Source organism: Pelmatolapia mariae, linkage group LG15 (assembly GCF_036321145.2).
Source record: "Pelmatolapia mariae isolate MD_Pm_ZW linkage group LG15, Pm_UMD_F_2, whole genome shotgun sequence".
In the NCBI taxonomy this organism is placed as follows: domain Eukaryota; kingdom Metazoa; phylum Chordata; class Actinopteri; order Cichliformes; family Cichlidae; genus Pelmatolapia; species Pelmatolapia mariae.
This window is the reverse complement of record NC_086240.1, coordinates 6,365,275-6,384,095: the sequence shown is the minus strand read 5'-3', so window position 1 is coordinate 6,384,095 and position 18,821 is coordinate 6,365,275. Positions and strand designations below refer to the sequence as shown.

Sequence of the window (18,821 nt, the reverse complement as noted above, 5' to 3'; positions counted from 1 at the left end):
ATGGCACAACGGAGAAGAACTAACTCGTCAGGCCAAGACTTGGCAGTCTATTTATACCTACAGGCCAGTGGCCACTCTTTCAATCACGAGGATGTACACATCCTGGACAGGGAGGAATGCTGGTTTAAGCAGAGAGTCAAGGAGGCAATCTGTGTGAAAACGGAACAACCATGTCTGAACGAAGAGGAGGGCACATGAGGGGACGTCTAAATCATTCCCCAACTCTCTGTGAGCAGTACCCGTGGCCATTGGTCATGACATTTTGGTTATTAAGGATCATGAAACTGACCTCATTATAAGTGAATGGTGCTGGTTTCAGTGATCAAGCAAATGCACTGTTTATGAGGTTGGAGAAAAGAGACTGATGAGTGACAAAACTTGTTCTACTGAAAGTGTTACATCCAGATGAACAGAATCAACTTTCTGGGACAGTAAAACAACATCCACATGAATACCAGGTTCATGTTTGCTTACTATTTATCTTCAACATAACCTGTAACCATTTCTTCTCTATGTAAAGACTTCACAGAGACATATGATTTAGAGGGAGAAGTCACTCACCAGATCAGCCACCTTCTTCAGATGTTTTACAGTGCTGTTCTGATGTTCACATAAACATTATAAGTGATTTTGAGCAGTTAACCAGGTTCAGGATCGGCACTGTGATCAGTCTGTGGCTAACCAAAATATACTCTCCAGTCTGTGATGTATTGTGTGTTGTGACAGCTTTCTGCTACAGCCAGCATTCAGACTGTCAGCAGCTTGTGCTACACTGCATCTTCTGTGAAATATCAGCACACAGGCCAGTCTTCTCTTCCCAAAGGCATCCATTAGCCTTGGACACTAATGACCCTGATGACTGTTCACCAGTCTTTCCTTAGATAACTTTTTATAGGTACTAAATATCACTTCACACCCCGCAAGACAAGTTTTGAAGATGCTCCAGCCCAGTGGTCAAGCCATCACAATGTGGCCCCTGTTGAATCGATCGTATTGTTACGCTTGAGCATTTTTTCCTGCTTTCAACACATCAGTTTCAAGAACTGACTGTTATCTTGCTGTGTTATATATCCCCACCACTTGACAGGTGCCACTGATGCAAGATAATCAATGTCATTTCATCACTGTGTCAGTGGTTTTAATGCTGTTGCTAACTGGTGAAAGCAATATGTAAATAATGTGTTAACTGGTGAGCTTTAGCTTTGCTGGTAGGTGGACTGTTATCTTGCTGGTGGCTGTGGCTTCATATTTAGCATGCGTGCCATTTGTCATTCACTGAAATGTTCTGCCAGGAAGCAAAATGGTGTGTTTTTGCAAAATGACAGATTGTTCTTTTAATCCCAGCTGCCGAATGCGGGGGAGATTACTATTTTTTTTTTTACTTTTAGTCCTCATTACAGCAGTTACAAACATACAATCATACAAACACCTTAACTTCAAGGTAAAATACAGTCACACATTCAGTTCCCATCCTGCTGATTTCTGAATGTTTTACAGAGAAGCACAGATGAGTGTGAGAAGTTTCCTGAGAGCTTCAGAGTAATAAAATGTACCAGCACACAAACCGCTTGCAGAGGGACAGCTAGTTATGACGCCCACCTTACTCTTCATGCAACCCCCCCTCCTACTCCCCTGCTCACCATCACCATGGTTACAATGATGCAGGTTACCGTGGCAGCCAAGTCAACTCCACACTCCACACAAAGGCGCACGTGCATGTGCTTTACCGCTCACTCAAAGGGGGATACGCATGTTGTGACGCTGAGGAGTTGAATATAGTTTCCTGCGTAATTTCTGGAGGATACGAGGACGTGGAGCTGCTGTCATTTCTCTGTCTCCTGTCTGACACTCTCGCTTCTGTTCATGACAGATGATGGATGGTCAGCAGCTGGCAGCCCCCAGTCCCCCCTCCAGATTTCCCCAATCTGTTCTTTTTTTCTTTTTTCTTCTCTACGGCAAAAATAGACATGTAGAAAAACAATTTGTGACACACACAGCACAAATATATACATATGAATGGTCAGCATCTTATCTGTTGCTGCCAGTCCCTTGCATGCGCCTCTTATCATCTCTTCCAGTGTGTGTGTGTGTGTGTGTGTGTGTGTGTTGGTTAAGTTCATTTGAGGCTATGCTGCCACCCAGTGTTCACATTACAAACTGCAGAATAAAAGTTTTAATATTCTCCCCAACCTCCACCCCCCACAAAACAAATTCAAGGATGATTTACACATTTAGACTGAGCAAGAGTCACTCATTCAAAACAGGTGTTGTTTAACGGTTATATTTATATTATATTATAAAGACCCAACAATATTAGAAAGAAACCCCAAAATCACATGACCCTCTATGAGCAAGCACTTGGCGACAGTGGGAAAGAAAAACTCCCTTTTAACAGGAAGAAACCTCTGGCCAGACCAGTCTCAAGGAGAGGCAGCCAGTCATTCTCATCAGTGATTTTATTATTCAGTGAACCATTTTGCCTTTGTAATGTAAGGGCATTATTATTTGAACACAAATAAAAAAAATAAAGAAAGCCTGTGAGTGATGAACTAAATTAAGTTTACTACACTGTCACATAAATTTATGTCTGTAGCACTTCCTGAAGTCTCAAAATCAACATCCTTCCTCTAGCTTATGTGTAAGTGTTCACAGCTATACTGACTACATGTATATGTTTGCCTTCATCCGCTTTGGGATTGACTCAGTCTTCTTAGTAGTAATCTTATTTCTTCTAATCCAACCCTCCTTCCTTTCTTCCCTCAACATGCTCTCACACACACTCAGATATACACATGCTGCCTCTCTCATATAGACCAGCAACCATTCATGTTGTTGGACTACTGCTGTCGCTGCTGTGGAGTCGCGCTCATAAAACGCCATGGACCCATCTCCCTCAAGACTACACCCAGTGATACCTGGGTAAGGACATACTCTGGTACTGTATGTAGAAAATGGTTAGAATACAGTCAGACTACTGCATGTGGAAGGTCAAAATGTTTAGCCAACTTGGTAATAATTTTCTTACTGAAAATTACAATTACTGACAATCATTTGAATTATAGCACCTTATTACACACATAATTAACATTTAGCTAACAGTGGTTTCCTATAATGTCATATTTTCTAATCCATAAGCGTATGTGGCCCTGCACATCTGGTTGTAGGCTTGCATTCCTAGAAATCAAAGCTAATTTCTAGGTCATGCTTTTAAAACACAATCTGTAATCAGGAGATGGCAATAAGATGGCAAGCAGACAGCTAGCCAAAGTGTTTAGTTGTCTCTGATGGTATTAGCATGAGCTCAGCTACTTTAATGGTTTTGGACAGACTCACACTGTGATCCAAACCGTTGAAATATACAGTGAGACGCAATCATAGACAGTATCTAAGGTCTAAACATCCCAATGAGCTCAGAATATATTGTGAAATGCAATCAAGAAATACTGGAAGATGAGAAAACATTGTACATTAATGTACCTTAACACCACATATCAGGTGCAGAGTCTGTAAAGTATTCATATATTAAACTGTTAAGCATTTTTCCATTTTTGTGCTGATGTAAAAACTGCTAACATTATCTTACAGTCCTGTGCAAAAGTCTTGACCCACACCTCTTTTCTTTATAGTCTGCTTGCAAGGAGTTAGTTAGCTTTTAATTTTTGTTTTTAAAGTGTTGTTGAGCAATAGTTCTCCAGGTCTTTCAAAGTCTGTCTTTGGACATTGGCTGCCTTTCATTTTCAGTCAAGTCCTTATACCTGTCAGATGGATATTTTTCTTTTTGTTTGTTTGTTTGTTTGTTTGTTTTTGTTGAGCCACTTAAGACCTTATGAGCTATGAATCATTCAAGCAAAAAAACAGGACTTGAGAGATGCATCTGGCCCTTCAGTTGATCCATCTACTGTTCACTAAAGCCTCATCAGAAATGATCTCAGTGGAAGTGGGGGCATAATAATCTCTCACATACTGCCAGTGCTGTTAAAGCATACATGAATGGAAAAACACACACTATCACTCATGGATTGCCCCCCCTAGAGCCCAGACCTTAACTTTATTGAAGCATTGTGGCATCACTGTAACAGTCATATTGACTTGCAGTTTTGCCTTATATACTATATTTCATTTTCTTTTTAATAAATTGCTGAACCAATATCCCACTTTCCTGGCAAAATATAAAGAAATGAGGGGTGGCTCGAGACTTTTGTACAGAACAGTATATGCCTGAGGTGCCTATTTACATGTTTTTTAGAGAGTTAGTTTAGTAATCTTAGGAAAAAAACAGAGCATCATTCATGCTGCTGCAATTTTCTTATTACAGCAAATGTCTTACATTTTATATATTAAAACATCAGTCTGCCAGTCACAGAAACAAAATGTTTCCAATGTCTTGTCCAAGGGAGACCTGAGAAAATGAAAACACATCACACAAGAACACGATCAGAACAGAGAAACAGTCGAACAACAATAAACAAAGATTAAATAAAGACAAGAAATAATAACTGAATTGAGAAAATGTTGGAAGAGTTATAAAAAATCATCAGATATTGAAGCTGTCAGAGCTTGTTTGCAGTTCATTCTATTTGAGCGGTGCGCAGTACCTGAAGCAGTTCTACTAACATTAGTGTACACATGGAGAATATATAAGGCTTATTCAACTGTGTGGTGTAATTACTAGATTTAAATGAGAAAAGAGATCTGAGGTAATGAACAACATAAGACTGCCGTTTCATTTTGGATGTAGATCCATTCAACAGAGAACAGCAAAGAGTGCATATTTACAAACAGGGGGCAGAACAAAATACAGAGAAAGATCAAATTGAAAGTAAGGGCAGTATGACACTGATGAAGAAAATAGGAATTTTCTTTGTATCTGCCAGATTACTAAATGTGGATGAACTCAGCGGTAGGTACAGCTGTATGATGGTATTATGAAATGCACCACTTCTCACTCGATTTTGATCGATTTATTACTATTGAATGAAAAACCCTACTCAAATCCAAGATTCTTGGCATTGTCGCTAGAGTTTGAGTTTCTAACATTTTTAGGTAGGATGTTCCAGAGTTTGGGGGCATAAACTGCAACAAGCTGCACTTTTCTCTGTCGGAAATACTGGATATCTAACATTTATCATTAGTGATGAAGAAATGAGTCCAAAAAAACACATGAGCAGCCTGACTCGTCATCATGTATCCTGTTATCTTCGAAACCAGAAGTGCCTGTTTATTTTACCCGAAAGTGCAGTGAAAGTTGTTATTCATCTTATCTGCAGACATTTGACTTGTCACAGCAGTAACTAATAAGATTAACGATGACCCCATTCCATTAAAGTATGCCGGCAAGCCAGCGAGCCGTTGTGCTGGCACCGGCACACCTGACTGGAATGGAACCAGTTTTTAATGTAATTAGTTTTACCTGTGTCTGACAAGCCAAACTGTCAGCCCTGAGGGGTGTTATCGGCCCTCCTAGGGTGTTATATAACTGATTTTCTGAAAAGGTTGCAGTCAGTCATCTATAAAAGGATGCCTTAGGGAGCATTCATTGACTGTCTGCTGTCAGGAGTTTTCTGGGTCACGTAGGAAGAAGATGGAGGAGAGGAGCAGTGATTTTCTGTCAGCTTCAGGAGCCAAGCAATATATCAGATAACCCGTGTCTTTTCCGGTAAACATCTCCAGATGAGTTTTCTCAGAAAAATGTGAAAATAAAGCCATAACGCTTGATATTTCTGTCCTGCCCTCTCTGTCATAAACAGTTAGAAATGAGGCAAAAATGCTGCCAGTAAGGTGCAGCATTATAAATAAGTAGTATTTCATCACAGAATCTTAATTACTGTTTGTTCTTTATGCTCCTTCAGAAAGAGATTTTTTTCAGTACAGGAAACTTGGACTACAGCAGGTTTTATAGCTTCTTCTTTAGCTTTAATGGTTTAGTCTTCATTCTCCCCTCCTCAGGTTGTTCTGCAGAATCTGTTGATGTGCATGGTTTGCTTCTACTCTCTCTACTACATCGCGGTCAGTCTCTGCATTGGACTGCTCAGGTAAACTCAGACTCACACGATAATGAGACCCAGTGGGATAAGAGAGTCAGATAAGCAGGTTACAGCAGACTTGTTATTGTTCGTGCTCACGTCATTATCTTTCCTTGCTTCATGTCTTCAGGGTTCATGAAATCAACAGCTTGTTGGCTCCATTCGACTACACCGCCCAACCGTCATGGCAGAACCCCAAATACCTGGGTGAGTTAGTTGTGAAGTAAAACTAGAGGAGCACATCATTTTCATGACCTCTGTTACTTACATTCTGCTGCATTTCAGAGGCCAGTATTTTACAAAATGCTGAATTACTGAGTTACTTTTAAGATTAAATCCAAAACATATGAGACATATGCTGTCCTCCTCCACAGCGAGTACCTTTAGTTCAATAGTTGCATATTTCGTGATAATAGATTACTTCTATTTCCATTGAACTATAAAGGTAAACTATGGGGGGGGGGGGGGGGGGGGGGTGTTTTTATACAGAAAGAGATGTAAATGACTATGATAGGTAGTCTTTAAGTGTTTTTAGTGCATTAAAGCCTGAACAGAAATCAGAGAAACTTTAATAACCCCTGTGGGGGAACTGCTTCATAACAGTTGCTCAAGACTGTAGAAATTGTAAAATTATACTACTTCATCAGAAAGAGGAGGAACTGTGTAACTTGACAGCCACAAGAAGGAAGCAAGGACCTCCTGTGACGTTCAGCGCTGCAGTGAGTCATGTTTAGTATATAATTCTCCTCTGACTAACCAGAACACTGTGCTGAGGGGGGAGCTCTGATAGCAGCTTCTTTTGCATGACTACATGCAGCTCCAGCCGACAGACCGAGCTAACCCTTTCTATATTTGTTTGCTTTTGCCCCAACAGAGAGACTCATAAAGCATCTTCTGGCACATTGCAGCATTCATCGAAAGACAGTAGCTACAGTCATTCGTTTTTACACAGAATTATCTTGGAATTACGCACTATTTAAAATGACTTATGCTGTAATTAAAATTACCTACAGTATAATTTAGCTCCTTTCCAGTTTTTCAGAAGTAAATACGTTTTAATTTAAAATAAAACACATTGACCATATTTTGATTATATGATCTAAAAGAAAACGTTGCGTATTCCATCTGTTCTCACAATTGTCTGACTTCAAAGACCCACTGTGGCAACCGCTTGTGAAGAAGCGGGCACCTGAAAGTGGCTCTGATTTAATTACTGCATATAATGTACACATAACTGAGAACTTGGGACAAGGAAACTGTCAAATTTGAGGGAGACGTGGATTCTTGTGTTTAAATATATATATAAAGGGCTTGAGCCTATCCCAGCTGTCATAGGGCGAGCACACCCTAGACTGCCAGTCTATCACACAGCTAACACAGAGAGACAGATTACTATTCTCACTCACATTCAGGCCTACGGGCTTTCTTTCTTTCTTTCTTTCTTTCTTTCTTTCTTTCTTTCTTTCTTTCTTTCTTTCTGAATTATTAAAATTTCAAAAAAAAAAAACCCAAACAAACACAGGAAACTGAAATAAAAAATTCCCAACAAAATGATCTATAAACTGGAACAAAAGGTGAGCAGAAAGAAGCAGTGGATCATCCAGTCCTGCCCCTAAATTTGCATATAATCTCTTAATCAAAATGGTAACAATATACATATCTACATACAAATGCATACATACATAAACACATACATAAATAAATACATACTTACATACCTATACATATCCATATGCACATGCATAGATGCACACAAGTTTGTCACTCTACAGATGCCATAGTAAATAGTTTGGGACCCAATACTGAACCTTGTGGGACACCACACGTAAAATATTCAAGCACACAGATTTGACTGACCAATTTGTACAAATTGCTGTCTGTCATCAAGATAACTTTTTAACCAGCTGTTTTTGGCCCCTCTCACATCATATATTTCCATTTTTTGTAACAATATTTTATTGTCAATTGTATCAAAAGCCTCTTACAGGTCAATAAATATCCCCACTGCATATTTTTTATTATGTATATGTTCGGTAATATTTTACACTAACTCCATCATTACCATAGATGTTGATCTAGTTGTTCTGAGTGATAAATTACATATAAATGTAATTGGACACATAATTTCATGAATTACTTTCTTCAGTATAGTCATATCAATGTCATCACTATCTGTTGAAAATTAATTTTTACATTTCCATAATCTCTCTTTCTTGTATAATCTCTGCAATTTCCAGAAGTATTGAATTTGGACTTTCTAGTCCACAGTTCTCACCTACATTGTTCTCCCCAGGCAGTGTATTTTTTTATTTCCTTCACCAGATTTGGACCCACACTGACAACAAAATCATTAAATCTGTTAAGTCATTTCTTTTTGTAATAACCGTATCTGTGAAATTGTCTGGGTAATTAGCTTTTGTTTATTTCTAATAATATAAACTCCGGGCAGTTGGTGGATTGAAGCTCCAGATAGTAAAGCAGGAAAATTCTGAAATCAGAATAATGCAACCCTTTTTTCTCTCATGTCCTTTTTGCATATTTAAGTTGTTAAGGATGAAACTTGACCCATTAACACAGTGAAAGAACTCCTCGTGTTTCTCTTATTATTCTCCAAATAACCAAGGTTATTTTTCCTAAATGGGCTTACTTAGGAGAGAAAGGTCAGCTTCAAATAAGATGATTTATTTCTCATTAATCCAAGAAAAGACTGCTGTGAACTTTAAGTCTCAAGCTTGCAGCTCAAAGAGGAAAGTAAACAGGTCGTGGTGTACTGTGTAGTTCCAGTACTGCTCAAAAATGTGAATTACTCATAATATCTGGTAAAGTAATCTATGATCCAGGACACCACTGCAATAACCTACATAGGAGTCATCTTTTTTAAAGGTGTTGGAGAAATCAGAGAACATGAATCTGATAGTGTACCGTGGTGTGTGTGTATGCAAGCAGTTAGCCTTCATGATGTGTGAACTAAGAGGCTACCAGACTGCAATCGCTGAGTTGCTGGCATTGGGATGGGCCCTCGTGGTGTCAGAACAGGGACCTTCTCCAGACATGTCTCCGGAGGTGGTGGCAGCATTGCTAGTTAATGCAAGGCGGTGCGCCAAATCTTCCAAATAAACATTTAAGCCTGTTGGCCCTCTTGATATCCCCATCTAGCATTTGACTGCTGGGCCTGCAGCCAGCGATCATCCTCATGCCTCTCCGGACATCCCTGGTGTCACTGCGCTGCAGCCCTGGCTCCAGCTTCATTCTGTCAGGCCTCTGATTTTCATTGGTTGTTGTTTCTGGAATCTCCTGACCTGAACAAAAGATTGAAGGGCTCCTGCTCAGTATCAGGAGTGCTGATAACAGTCTGAAAATGTCATTTTATAGTGGCTCAGCATTATCACAGTCGCATGTGACTGGAGATAGCAGTTTATTGTTAAAGCAAAAGCAGCTCTGTAAGGTGATGTGCCACTTTCTTGCTTTCTTCCTGCAGTCGGAGTAATTTCCACAGAAGTGACCTATATTTTGGGAGGACTGGTGTTTGCCTGGATTGTGGAGGAGTGGGTTTGGGACTATGCCATAACTGTCACACTTCTCCACATTGCAATGACTGTAGCAGGTATACACACACACACACACACACGCAGAAACACAAAGTGGATCAATTGAGCGGAACAGCTGATAGGATTGGAGGCCTGGTTATGTAACTGGATATAGAAGCTGCAGCTCAGCGTATAAACCCACGGACGCTATTTCATTTGAATGTCCACCGCTAAACTGGATTCAGTTTATCCAAGCATAAAGCTTTCATATTTATCTTTTCCCCCAAGGTCACAGTCAGTATTCATTAGTTTGATAGTAATTGTTGTCACAAAATTTAAATTGTATTCTGGTGTGTTTTGCAGTGATGTCAGACTTCCCTTCAGCTGAGCACTGGTGGATGGCTCTGGGTAAGATATGTACTCCTTCATTGTTCTGTCTGTGCCTCTGTCTGACTCCAATCTCATTTGCAGAACACAAAAAAATATCCACTTTGTTTTTCAAGCTTCCAATCTATTTCAAGATATTACATTTCTTCTATCCAGACATACTATAGCTCACTTCCATCATGCCTGCAGATTCAGCTGCTCTTGCAGTCATTTAACTCTTCTCTCCACAGGTACAGGCCTGGTAATGATGATATTTGGAGGACAGCTAATGGCCTACAAATTTTTCAGAAGCAACTTTGTCTATCCGGCTGAACTGCAGAATTTTTGATGAAAATGAAGCATTTCACTGCAGACAGTGTTATTACTGGTATTAGCAACTAAAGTATGTCAATAAAGTTATATATACTGTACATATTCTAAAGAGAACCACAAGACTGACTTTGTTTCCTTACCAGCTTAGTTCAGTTCAAGTAATAGTCTGATCCCACTTTGTACAAATGGCCTACTTTTGTCTATTTAACATCTTTTTTTAACCTTTTCTGTACAGTTTATTATATTTCAGTTTTGTATTATTTGTTTACACACTTAAAACTTTAAACATAAGCTTAAAGCAACAGATGTTACAGTTGGAAAAACTGTGAATTATATACTACCTGTAATCTACGGACTGATATGTGTGCATAGATAGTTTTTGTCTTTTTTTTTTAAAAAAATTATCATTATTTCTTATGTTAGTGTAAGCTTCAGAATTTGTTACATATATTCACATATAATTTGTTGCTCAACTGTGGCCACACAGTTTTGTCTAAATAAACTCAGTGCACATCTACACAAAAATAACTTTAATGTTTGTTATATTTACAATATTTAAAATGTATTTGGAATTTGAATTAAAGGTTTTATGAACAAGGACATTTTTATTGTTTCTTTTTTTTACCTGTGTGTCTCTATTTGTAGTCTGTGTCTTTTTTTATATCAACGGGCGGTTAAAGTAAAACAACACAGACCCCAGTTTCAAAATAGTCAATAGTTCAAAAGGCTCGTTAAGGGCGGAATTTGCAAACTGATGATGATACAGTGCTCTTCCCAAATAAACTGAATTTATAGGCTAAAAGTTTCAGTATTGGGATTGGTAATACCAGCCCCGTGTTTAGTTGGCATTGGCTCACCTAAATGTGCAGACAAATTGCACAGACACGCTTCCTGGACCAGCGCTCGTCAAGGTCACGTGGTGTAATTAACCCAAGCCTGAGCGCCAGAACAAACTAGGGAACTGGCTTTACAGTTATCTGTGTAACAGCGCTGTTTACAACAGTTTTAACTCATACCACCGAGTAAATGTCAAGGAACGGGTTAATATCGAGTTTGCGGAGGCTAATAAACGACGAGGAGCCACTCGAAACGAGGTCTCCGGTAAGTACACGTGTCAGAGAGCCTGAAAGTTGCTAGCTCAGCTAACTGGCCAAATGCTAGCAAAGTTTGAATTTTTACTAAAAATATAACCACTATAATATAATATTACAGCTAGTCTAGAAAAAACATACATGCTTTATGTAGGCTATTATTTTTAAATAGTGCCCAGGTATGAAATGACACAACTAGCTTGGTAAAATTAGATACAGTTCACCGTTAGCCTTAAGTGTCAGCTGGTTATGTACTTCACTGCTAATTCAACACAATGATTTTACATGCAAGAGAATTCTGATTAGTGTCAACAGTATTTACTCTAAATACCTCACACACAATGCTGTGCAAAAGTTTTTATTAAATTTTCTTCATATTTTGCTAGTAAAAGTTGCAGCAATTTATTGAAACGTGCAAAAACAGAGTTTGCACGATTGTAACGAGTGAGTATTTGGTAAGACCACGTTTTATCAACAACACAACCAAGTTTTCTATTCATTTCTTTAAGTAGTCTTCAGAAATAGTTCTCCAGGCTTCTTGGAGGATGGTCAAAGCTCTTCTTTGGATATTGGCTGCTGTTTGTTCTATTCTCTATCAAGATGAGCCCACACTGTTTCAGTAAAGTTGAGCTGTGAGCTCTGGGGAGGCCAGTCCATGACTGTGGGTGTTTTGGGGTGTTTGGGATCATTGCCATGCTGAAAAATGAAGGTGTTTTCTAACTACTATTGTATGAGGTATCACAATCAGATCGTCAAATATAAAACATCCTAGAGCCTCACTGTTCTGCCTCCTTCCTTCCTGACATTTCTTTGTACATACCTACAACAATTTGAACTGAAAATGTCAGACTGGGATTAATCTCTAAGACCATAAGACCATGTCACTGATTTTCATTCCAGTTGTGTAACGGCTTATTAAAAAATACACTGCTGCTCGCTGTCTTTGTTCACAGGCACAATATTGTTCATTGTAAATGACTAAAAGCTAGATGGGATGGAGCCTTGTCTCCCACTACAACTACGCTTTGTTTTTTTACTGTTGCTGTGTGCTAAAAAGCAGTAAGATTTTTTTTTCTTTTGAGAATTATATTTATTAGTTTTTTTTAACTGCCAGCCTATTTTATTGTGTCATTATTTGCTGCCTATTATGCCATTTAATATTGGTATTCTTTTACTATTTTTTTTTTTTTGTGTGTGTGTGTATGTATGTATGTGTACAGCCCTTTGTGACCCTTGCCTGGTCTACCACTATTTTCCTCCATTTGTTCACTTTTCTTTTTTTGAGGGCACAGGGATGTTTTTGTCTTCTTCTTTTTTTTCTTCAACTAAAGAAAACAACTATGCCATGCCGTGTTCTTGTGATTAGCTGCTTGTAACAAGGATAAAGATACAATTTAAAAATCAGTTCTTTGTTAAGTTGTTTGTTATGTGTATATGCAACACTTTCATGCCTTGAGTTGGGGGCTTTTTTATGCTTGAATGATTAATTGGTCAGTTTTAAGTGGCTAAACACACAAACAAATAAGAAAGCATTCCTTTGAAAATAGTTAGGTACAAGGACTGGACTAAAATGTGTAAAATAGCAGAGCAGCAAAGAAAACCTTAGAAAGACCTCCATAAAGTCTGGGGAACCACTTAAAAAATTATGAGAAGTTCTTGCTCCTTGAAAACATAATATAACGAAATGAAGGGTGCTATAGACATTTGCACAATTCTGTTATGTGAAGGTCATGAATCATTCCATATGAAATCAAACTTGACTCAAAAACATTTTTACACTCACACTATGAACATTTTTGGTCCTTGAAGTACACATACTTTTCAGTAGCAAATCTATACCAATTTTGTGTCACACATAAGAATGCAGCGGTCGGTGTTTGAGTATAAATTGTGTGTCTTTTGCCAAGTGTCATTTAATCTTCTTTCTGTCGTAGAGTCCTTTTGAGCAGCTACGTCCGCGGATGAACGACATCATAGGAGATGGAGGAATCCTGAAGGAGGTGGTACAGCCAGGAGAGGGCCCACCTGTCCCCGAAAACGCTTCAGTACTGAGTATGTACACATTTCTTGTTAAAGCCTCTTACAGTTGTAAATTATCATATAAGTGAGGTCAGGATTTTTAGTTTGTCTAGCCACAATTCACAAAAATCTCTACTTCTGGTAGAGTGTTGTTCAAATTGTCATGAACCTTGCACCCAGTCATCACCTGAAGGTCACGTTTACCATTTTATGGGAACTAACCTGTGAATTTTGTGAGTGTGAGCTGGTCCAGCTGCTACATCACTGATGGTCTGGTTTTACTCCCACACAGTCCATTACTCAGGCTTCCTGGAATATTCTGATCAGCCTTTTGAAACCACCACTAACCTCAAATACCCCCGGATGATGAAGTTGGGGAGAGGTGAGAAACGCTCTACAATGGCTGAACCGTGAGTTTTTTGTTTTCCTGCCTGAAATATACCAGTTTAAAAAGTCATTCTTTAAACAGATGTGACACTGGCCGGGCTGGAGCTGGGTCTGTTGACCATGAAGAAAGGAGAGTTCTCTCGGTTCCTCCTCCAGCCTCAGTATGCTTACGGGGAAATGGGATGCCCTCCATTTATCCCCGCAGCAGCTGTGGTTCTGTATGAGGTTCAGATCCTCGACTACCTTGACTCAGGACAAGTGGATGACTTTATTGCAATGAGTCTGGTAGGGAGGCTGCAGGTGCTCTGTTTAGTACTACCAACCTCAGACAGATCTGCATCTTTACCACACATACTTAAAAACCTCTACTTTTTTGCTTTTATAACACAGATCAGAAACAGTCTTTGATTTCTGTTCTCCTCCTCAGGAGGAGCAGAACACCGTTCCTCTGTCCACACTTCTTGAAGTTGTCAACACACTGCGGAGCTTTGGCAACCGTTTCTTCAATCAGAACCGATATTACAATGCCAAAGATCGATATAAACAGGTAAATTTTGAAGTATGTTAATTATTTTTATTTTTAATTACGTTTTACTGCGATGGCTGATGTCATGCCAAGTGGTTCTTGGTGAAAGTGTTTTTTATTATATTTCTCTGCTTTGCCTGCAGGCTATGATGCTGCTGGGAAACAGGGAAACACAGAGTGATTCAGAGAAGGAGAGGATCAAGACGGCTCTGCTTCCTCTCTACCTGAATATTTCTCTCGCTGAGCTCCGTCTGGAAAGACCGCACAAAGCCCTGAAATATGGAAACAAAGCCTTGGAGATAGACTCTGCCAACACAAAGGCTCTCTTCCGCTGCGGACAGGTAGGGCGGGGCTTTTGTTTGTTTGTCTTCCAGACTGTCAGATAAAAAATCTTCACTGTCTCTGGGGGGTTTAAAAAACAAAAAAAAAAGGGGGGTGATGACACAGGAAAAACGTGAAGCAAAATCATTTTTATTCATGCTTTCGTGTTTCAAGTCTCCCACAACATATTAACTTAGTTAAAGATGCAGTTTGATACACTAATCACATTTCTTTTAGGCTTACCTGGAGCTGCATGAGTATGCGAGTGCTCAGTGTTGCCTCACATCTGCTCAAGCACAGAAGCCCTTTGACAGCGACATCAACAACCTTCTGAGGAAAGTGACAATGTAAGATGATTTTAATGACTTTAGAATAAATGCTGTTTCAGCTGTTTCCCCTGGCCTGTGCACAGCAGTATGCACAGCAGTGCGCTGAAACTGTAACAGCTACCGGACCTAGAGCCTTCTGTCTGTCCACACAACTGTGACTATTACATTAATTTTATATTAATGCCTCCACTCACCCACCACTTTTTTAGGTGCACTGTTTAACTGCTTCAACAGCTCGTTAAGGTCTATCAAACGTCTAATCAGTCAGTCACATGGCAGAAACTGGATTTAGCCATGTATACATGGTCAAGACTACCTGCTAAACTTTAAACTGTGCATCAGAATGGGGAAGAAAGGTGATTTAAGTGACTGTGAATGTGCCATGATTGTTGGTGCCAGACAGGCTGATCTGAGTATTTTGGGAACTGCTGAGTTACTGGAATTTTCCCACATGGCCATCTCTGGGGTTTACAAGGAAATGATCCAAAAAAGGGAAAATGAACAGTTAGCAGTGGTTTTCTGCCTCATTGGCCAGACTGCTACAAGCTGCTAAAAAGGCAACATTAACTCAAATAACCAGTTGTTACTCAGCCAATGTGTGCAGAAGAGCATATCTGAATCCACAACTTCCCGCAGGATATCATACCATGTCACAAAGCTCACACAAGGCAAAAAGAGGTACAGCCCAGTACAAGCAAGGTGTTCCTCATAGTGGATCATAACTGTCTTTTGTAACATTTGTGAAACCACTTGGAAGATATTCACGTGTCATTTTCTTGTTCCAGGTGCTATAAAGACAGCCTGGACAAAGAGAAAGACTTGTACTCAAAGATGTTTAGAGAGCTGAAGGGCTCAGTGAAAATGTGAGGACCAGCAGGAGGAGGAGGTGAGAAATCCTGTTCATTCATTCTGTCTGATTTTCATATATTTTAAGCTCATCTCTTTGGGAGGGTTAACATTTTAAAATGACTTCCGTGTGATGTGCCAGTAACTGTCCTTTTTCCTTAAACCTGCTACACCCGTCGTCACAAATAAATTATAATAAATACACTCTGTATAATAACTTTTAATGAAGCCATGAAAAAAAATACTAGACTGTGTTTCAAAGTAAAATCTTGTTGGTTAGTTTCCTTCTGCTGATCTGGATCTCATCATTTAACCAAACATTAACTGTATGATCTGACACAAACTACAGTTCTCATGAGTTTTTGCCATTTGCACGGACAAATCGTCTTTGACTTCGTCTCTGACCTCAGTTATTGCACTGTTTGTGTTGCAGGTTTCAAGATTCACCATGTTTTCTATTCATAATTTGTTTTCTACTTATGAAGGGAGTTGGGTTGTAATCATTGTTTCAATTCTTTCATAATTATCTCAAATTAATTGTTGTTTTGATATTTTGTTAAATAATGTTTCTCATTAGTACCCTTTCTCTCCTTTGGACTCCTGCTGTACATATTCCTTACATGTTTGCTGGAGTGTTAAGCATTTGTTTGGGATCTTGAGATGATGATAATAAAAAATACAATGTTCACTTCCAGAAGAGCTAGTCTTTGTTGACTAATGGGAAACTAAGGTTTTCTCATCTTTAGTTTCATCTTCAGTTTATTAGCTCACAAGCTAATCTGTTGTAGGCAGATATTATGGATGTAATTCTAATATTAAAACTGCTGTTTGGTTTGTTTGTTTTTTTCCATCCTGGCAGTCCAGACCGGATTCATTTCCTCTTACTGAAGCAGATGGGATAGGGGGCTTACAGGGGTGGGGAGATGAGCTACATTAAGGGTTTGCGCTTAATTGTGAGCTTCACTTGACCTAATTACCTGAGAAAGAATCTCCAGTGACAGCAGGGGGTGCCCTTTCTGATACTACTGCAGGAGTGTAGCAGATACCAGGGGCATAACTGAGCAATGTTTGTAACAAACCAAACTGCCACAAGCAGCCAAACTTGTGCAAACTTAAGATATGATGATATCGGACTATTTGAGCTATTAGGAGTGTAAAAAAATTGCAAAATTACCAATTTTATCTCATTTTTCAAAACTTATTTGAAAGATTTACTGTTATAGATGCCCTTTGTACCGCCTTTGGCCGTCCTCTACATTCAGTACTCTAGGCCCAAATGAAAATGATCTCAAAGTGGAGGTAGCGTGAGGGATACAGGGAAGAAACAACGCAGGAAGTAAGTGAATGATAAATAAAACTGAAGTCACGGAGAGACTGAGTTGAGTAGTGGCATGACATCAGAGGTGGGGAGGTGGACAAAAATCTAATTTACTTCTCTGGCTAATCCACTTTTCACTGTGTGGGTAGGTCAGTTTTACTATCAACTCCCACCACATGGTGAGTAGGTTGTGCTTTGTGAAACAAAGCTTTACTGAATTCAATCAGGCAACAAAACAATGGTCTCCAGATTCACATACTACCTCCAGCTCAGGTAAGAATTAGTAATGTTTTTGTGTTTGTACACCGGTGTGTGCATATGGGTATGTAACCCTTTTTATTTTTAAACATAGGTCACATGCTATGTGATGTGTGTTACCTGTGAGTGCTCAAAGTTTAGGATCAAATGTGTAGTTTACCTGCTGTGCATGTGCTGTGATCAGCTCTGACTGGCTCTGGGCCTTTAAAATATGATACAATTATAAGCATGTAGTATACACTGCATACACAGGTAAAAAAGTAGTCAGTTTACCTTTTATATTGTAGTTGTGCATATTGAACAGTAATTTAACAAGTAGCTTTTTTAATTATTCACATATTAAAAGCTATCGTTTAGAATTTGTGGTTACTAGAAATATTATATTATCCAAAAATGATCCAAGCAATTTTCCTGGGGGTGCCAGTATAAACTTGCAGGATATTAATACAATGCAGGCTCAGGTCAGTGTGTGAACACCCTCAAGTATTTGCAAAGCTGCATATTAGAAACACTACTTCATTTCAAAGCCAAAGCAGCTGCCCACGAACATGAACTTGAGCCCTAGGCTGTACTTTAAAACAACAGCTGCAAAACTGTAAGATGGCAATAAAGAACCCTTAAGCTGTATGGCTGAAACTAGCAGGAGGTTTTATTTTGCTCATTATCAATCCAGAGTGGAAAAACACTGAGCATTGACTTTCACCTAATCAAAGTTGTAAATAGTAGAGCAAATAACATACATTTAAGTCCCACTAGCTGTACGGGTTGTAGATTGCTGAAATTTATTACATTTTTTAAATGTTTTTAAGGTCACTTATAACCATGTTCACGACAACCCTTCTACATCTCACTCTAATTGTTAAATGTTATTGTTTTAATGTAAAACTAAATGTTAAATCTAGTTATTTTATAACATTTAATGTGAATTATCAGCAGTATAAATTTAAAAAGTAGTCAAACTTTTGATTTTAACATCATTCAGTTCAATTCTGTTTTATTCATATACAGCCAAACCACAACAGCAGTCGCCTCAAGGGGCTTTATATTGTAAGGTGAAGTAATACAGCTACAATAATCTAAAAACAAAAACCACCATCAATCAGATGACCCCCTATGTGCAAGTGCTTGGAAACAGCGGAAAGGGAAAACTCCCTTTTAACAGGAAGAAACCTTCAGCAGAACCATGCTCAGGTAAGGTCAGCTATCTGGCGCCAGAGGTTGAGGGTGAGGGAAGGAAGACGGGACAAAAGACACAATGTGGAGCCAGATTAGATTGAACCATGTTGACATTACATGAAATGGATGTAAAGTTGCCATCTTTATAAAATTTACTCTAGAGAGCAAAATGTAGGAAACATTATGGTTTTAATTGTCCTGCTTTATAACTTTTTAAAAATGGTGCCACAAGCTGTTAATACGTGTGTGTATATATATATAAATGATAGATGATGACTCAAATCTAAGGAGAAAAGTGTGT

At 38.9% G+C, this 18,821-nt stretch overlaps 2 protein-coding genes across 2 annotated transcripts; both read left to right on the top strand.

Annotated features, from left to right (window-relative positions):
* The first annotated feature begins 2,758 nt into the window (after positions 1-2,758).
* tmem244 (transmembrane protein 244) lies at positions 2,759-10,849 on the top strand. Its single transcript, XM_063495237.1, has 6 exons — positions 2,759-2,919; positions 5,947-6,032; positions 6,154-6,230; positions 9,502-9,627; positions 9,914-9,958; positions 10,168-10,849. The coding sequence occupies exons 1-6, from the start codon at positions 2,827-2,829 to the stop codon at positions 10,263-10,265; spliced, it is 525 nt and encodes a 174-aa protein (XP_063351307.1). The 5' UTR covers positions 2,759-2,826; the 3' UTR covers positions 10,266-10,849.
* A 53-nt stretch (positions 10,850-10,902) lies between these two features.
* Positions 10,903-16,416, top strand: fkbp6 (FKBP prolyl isomerase 6). Its single transcript, XM_063495236.1, has 9 exons — positions 10,903-11,350; positions 13,275-13,392; positions 13,652-13,741; positions 13,829-14,031; positions 14,174-14,293; positions 14,416-14,613; positions 14,831-14,940; positions 15,708-15,808; positions 16,202-16,416. Exons 1-8 carry the CDS (start codon positions 11,276-11,278, stop codon positions 15,787-15,789), a joined length of 996 nt encoding a protein of 331 aa, XP_063351306.1. The 5' UTR covers positions 10,903-11,275; the 3' UTR covers positions 15,790-15,808; positions 16,202-16,416.
* Positions 16,417-18,821: the final 2,405 nt, after the last annotated feature.

Bases quoted from the DNA above. Each gene is read 5' to 3' on its own strand.
- tmem244 (XM_063495237.1), top strand. From the start codon at position 2,827: ATGTTGTTGGACTACTGCTGTCGCTGCTGTGGAGTCGCGCTCATAAAA. The intron at 6,033-6,153 runs GTAAACTCAGAC...TCATGTCTTCAG, and splicing joins CTCTGCATTGGACTGCTCAG to GGTTCATGAAATCAACAGCT. The intron at 9,628-9,913 runs GTATACACACAC...TGTGTTTTGCAG, and splicing joins CATTGCAATGACTGTAGCAG to TGATGTCAGACTTCCCTTCA.
- fkbp6 (XM_063495236.1), top strand. From the start codon at position 11,276: ATGTCAAGGAACGGGTTAATATCGAGTTTGCGGAGGCTAATAAACGAC. The intron at 11,351-13,274 runs GTAAGTACACGT...TTTCTGTCGTAG, and splicing joins CACTCGAAACGAGGTCTCCG to AGTCCTTTTGAGCAGCTACG. The intron at 14,941-15,707 runs GTAAGATGATTT...TTCTTGTTCCAG, and splicing joins CTTCTGAGGAAAGTGACAAT to GTGCTATAAAGACAGCCTGG.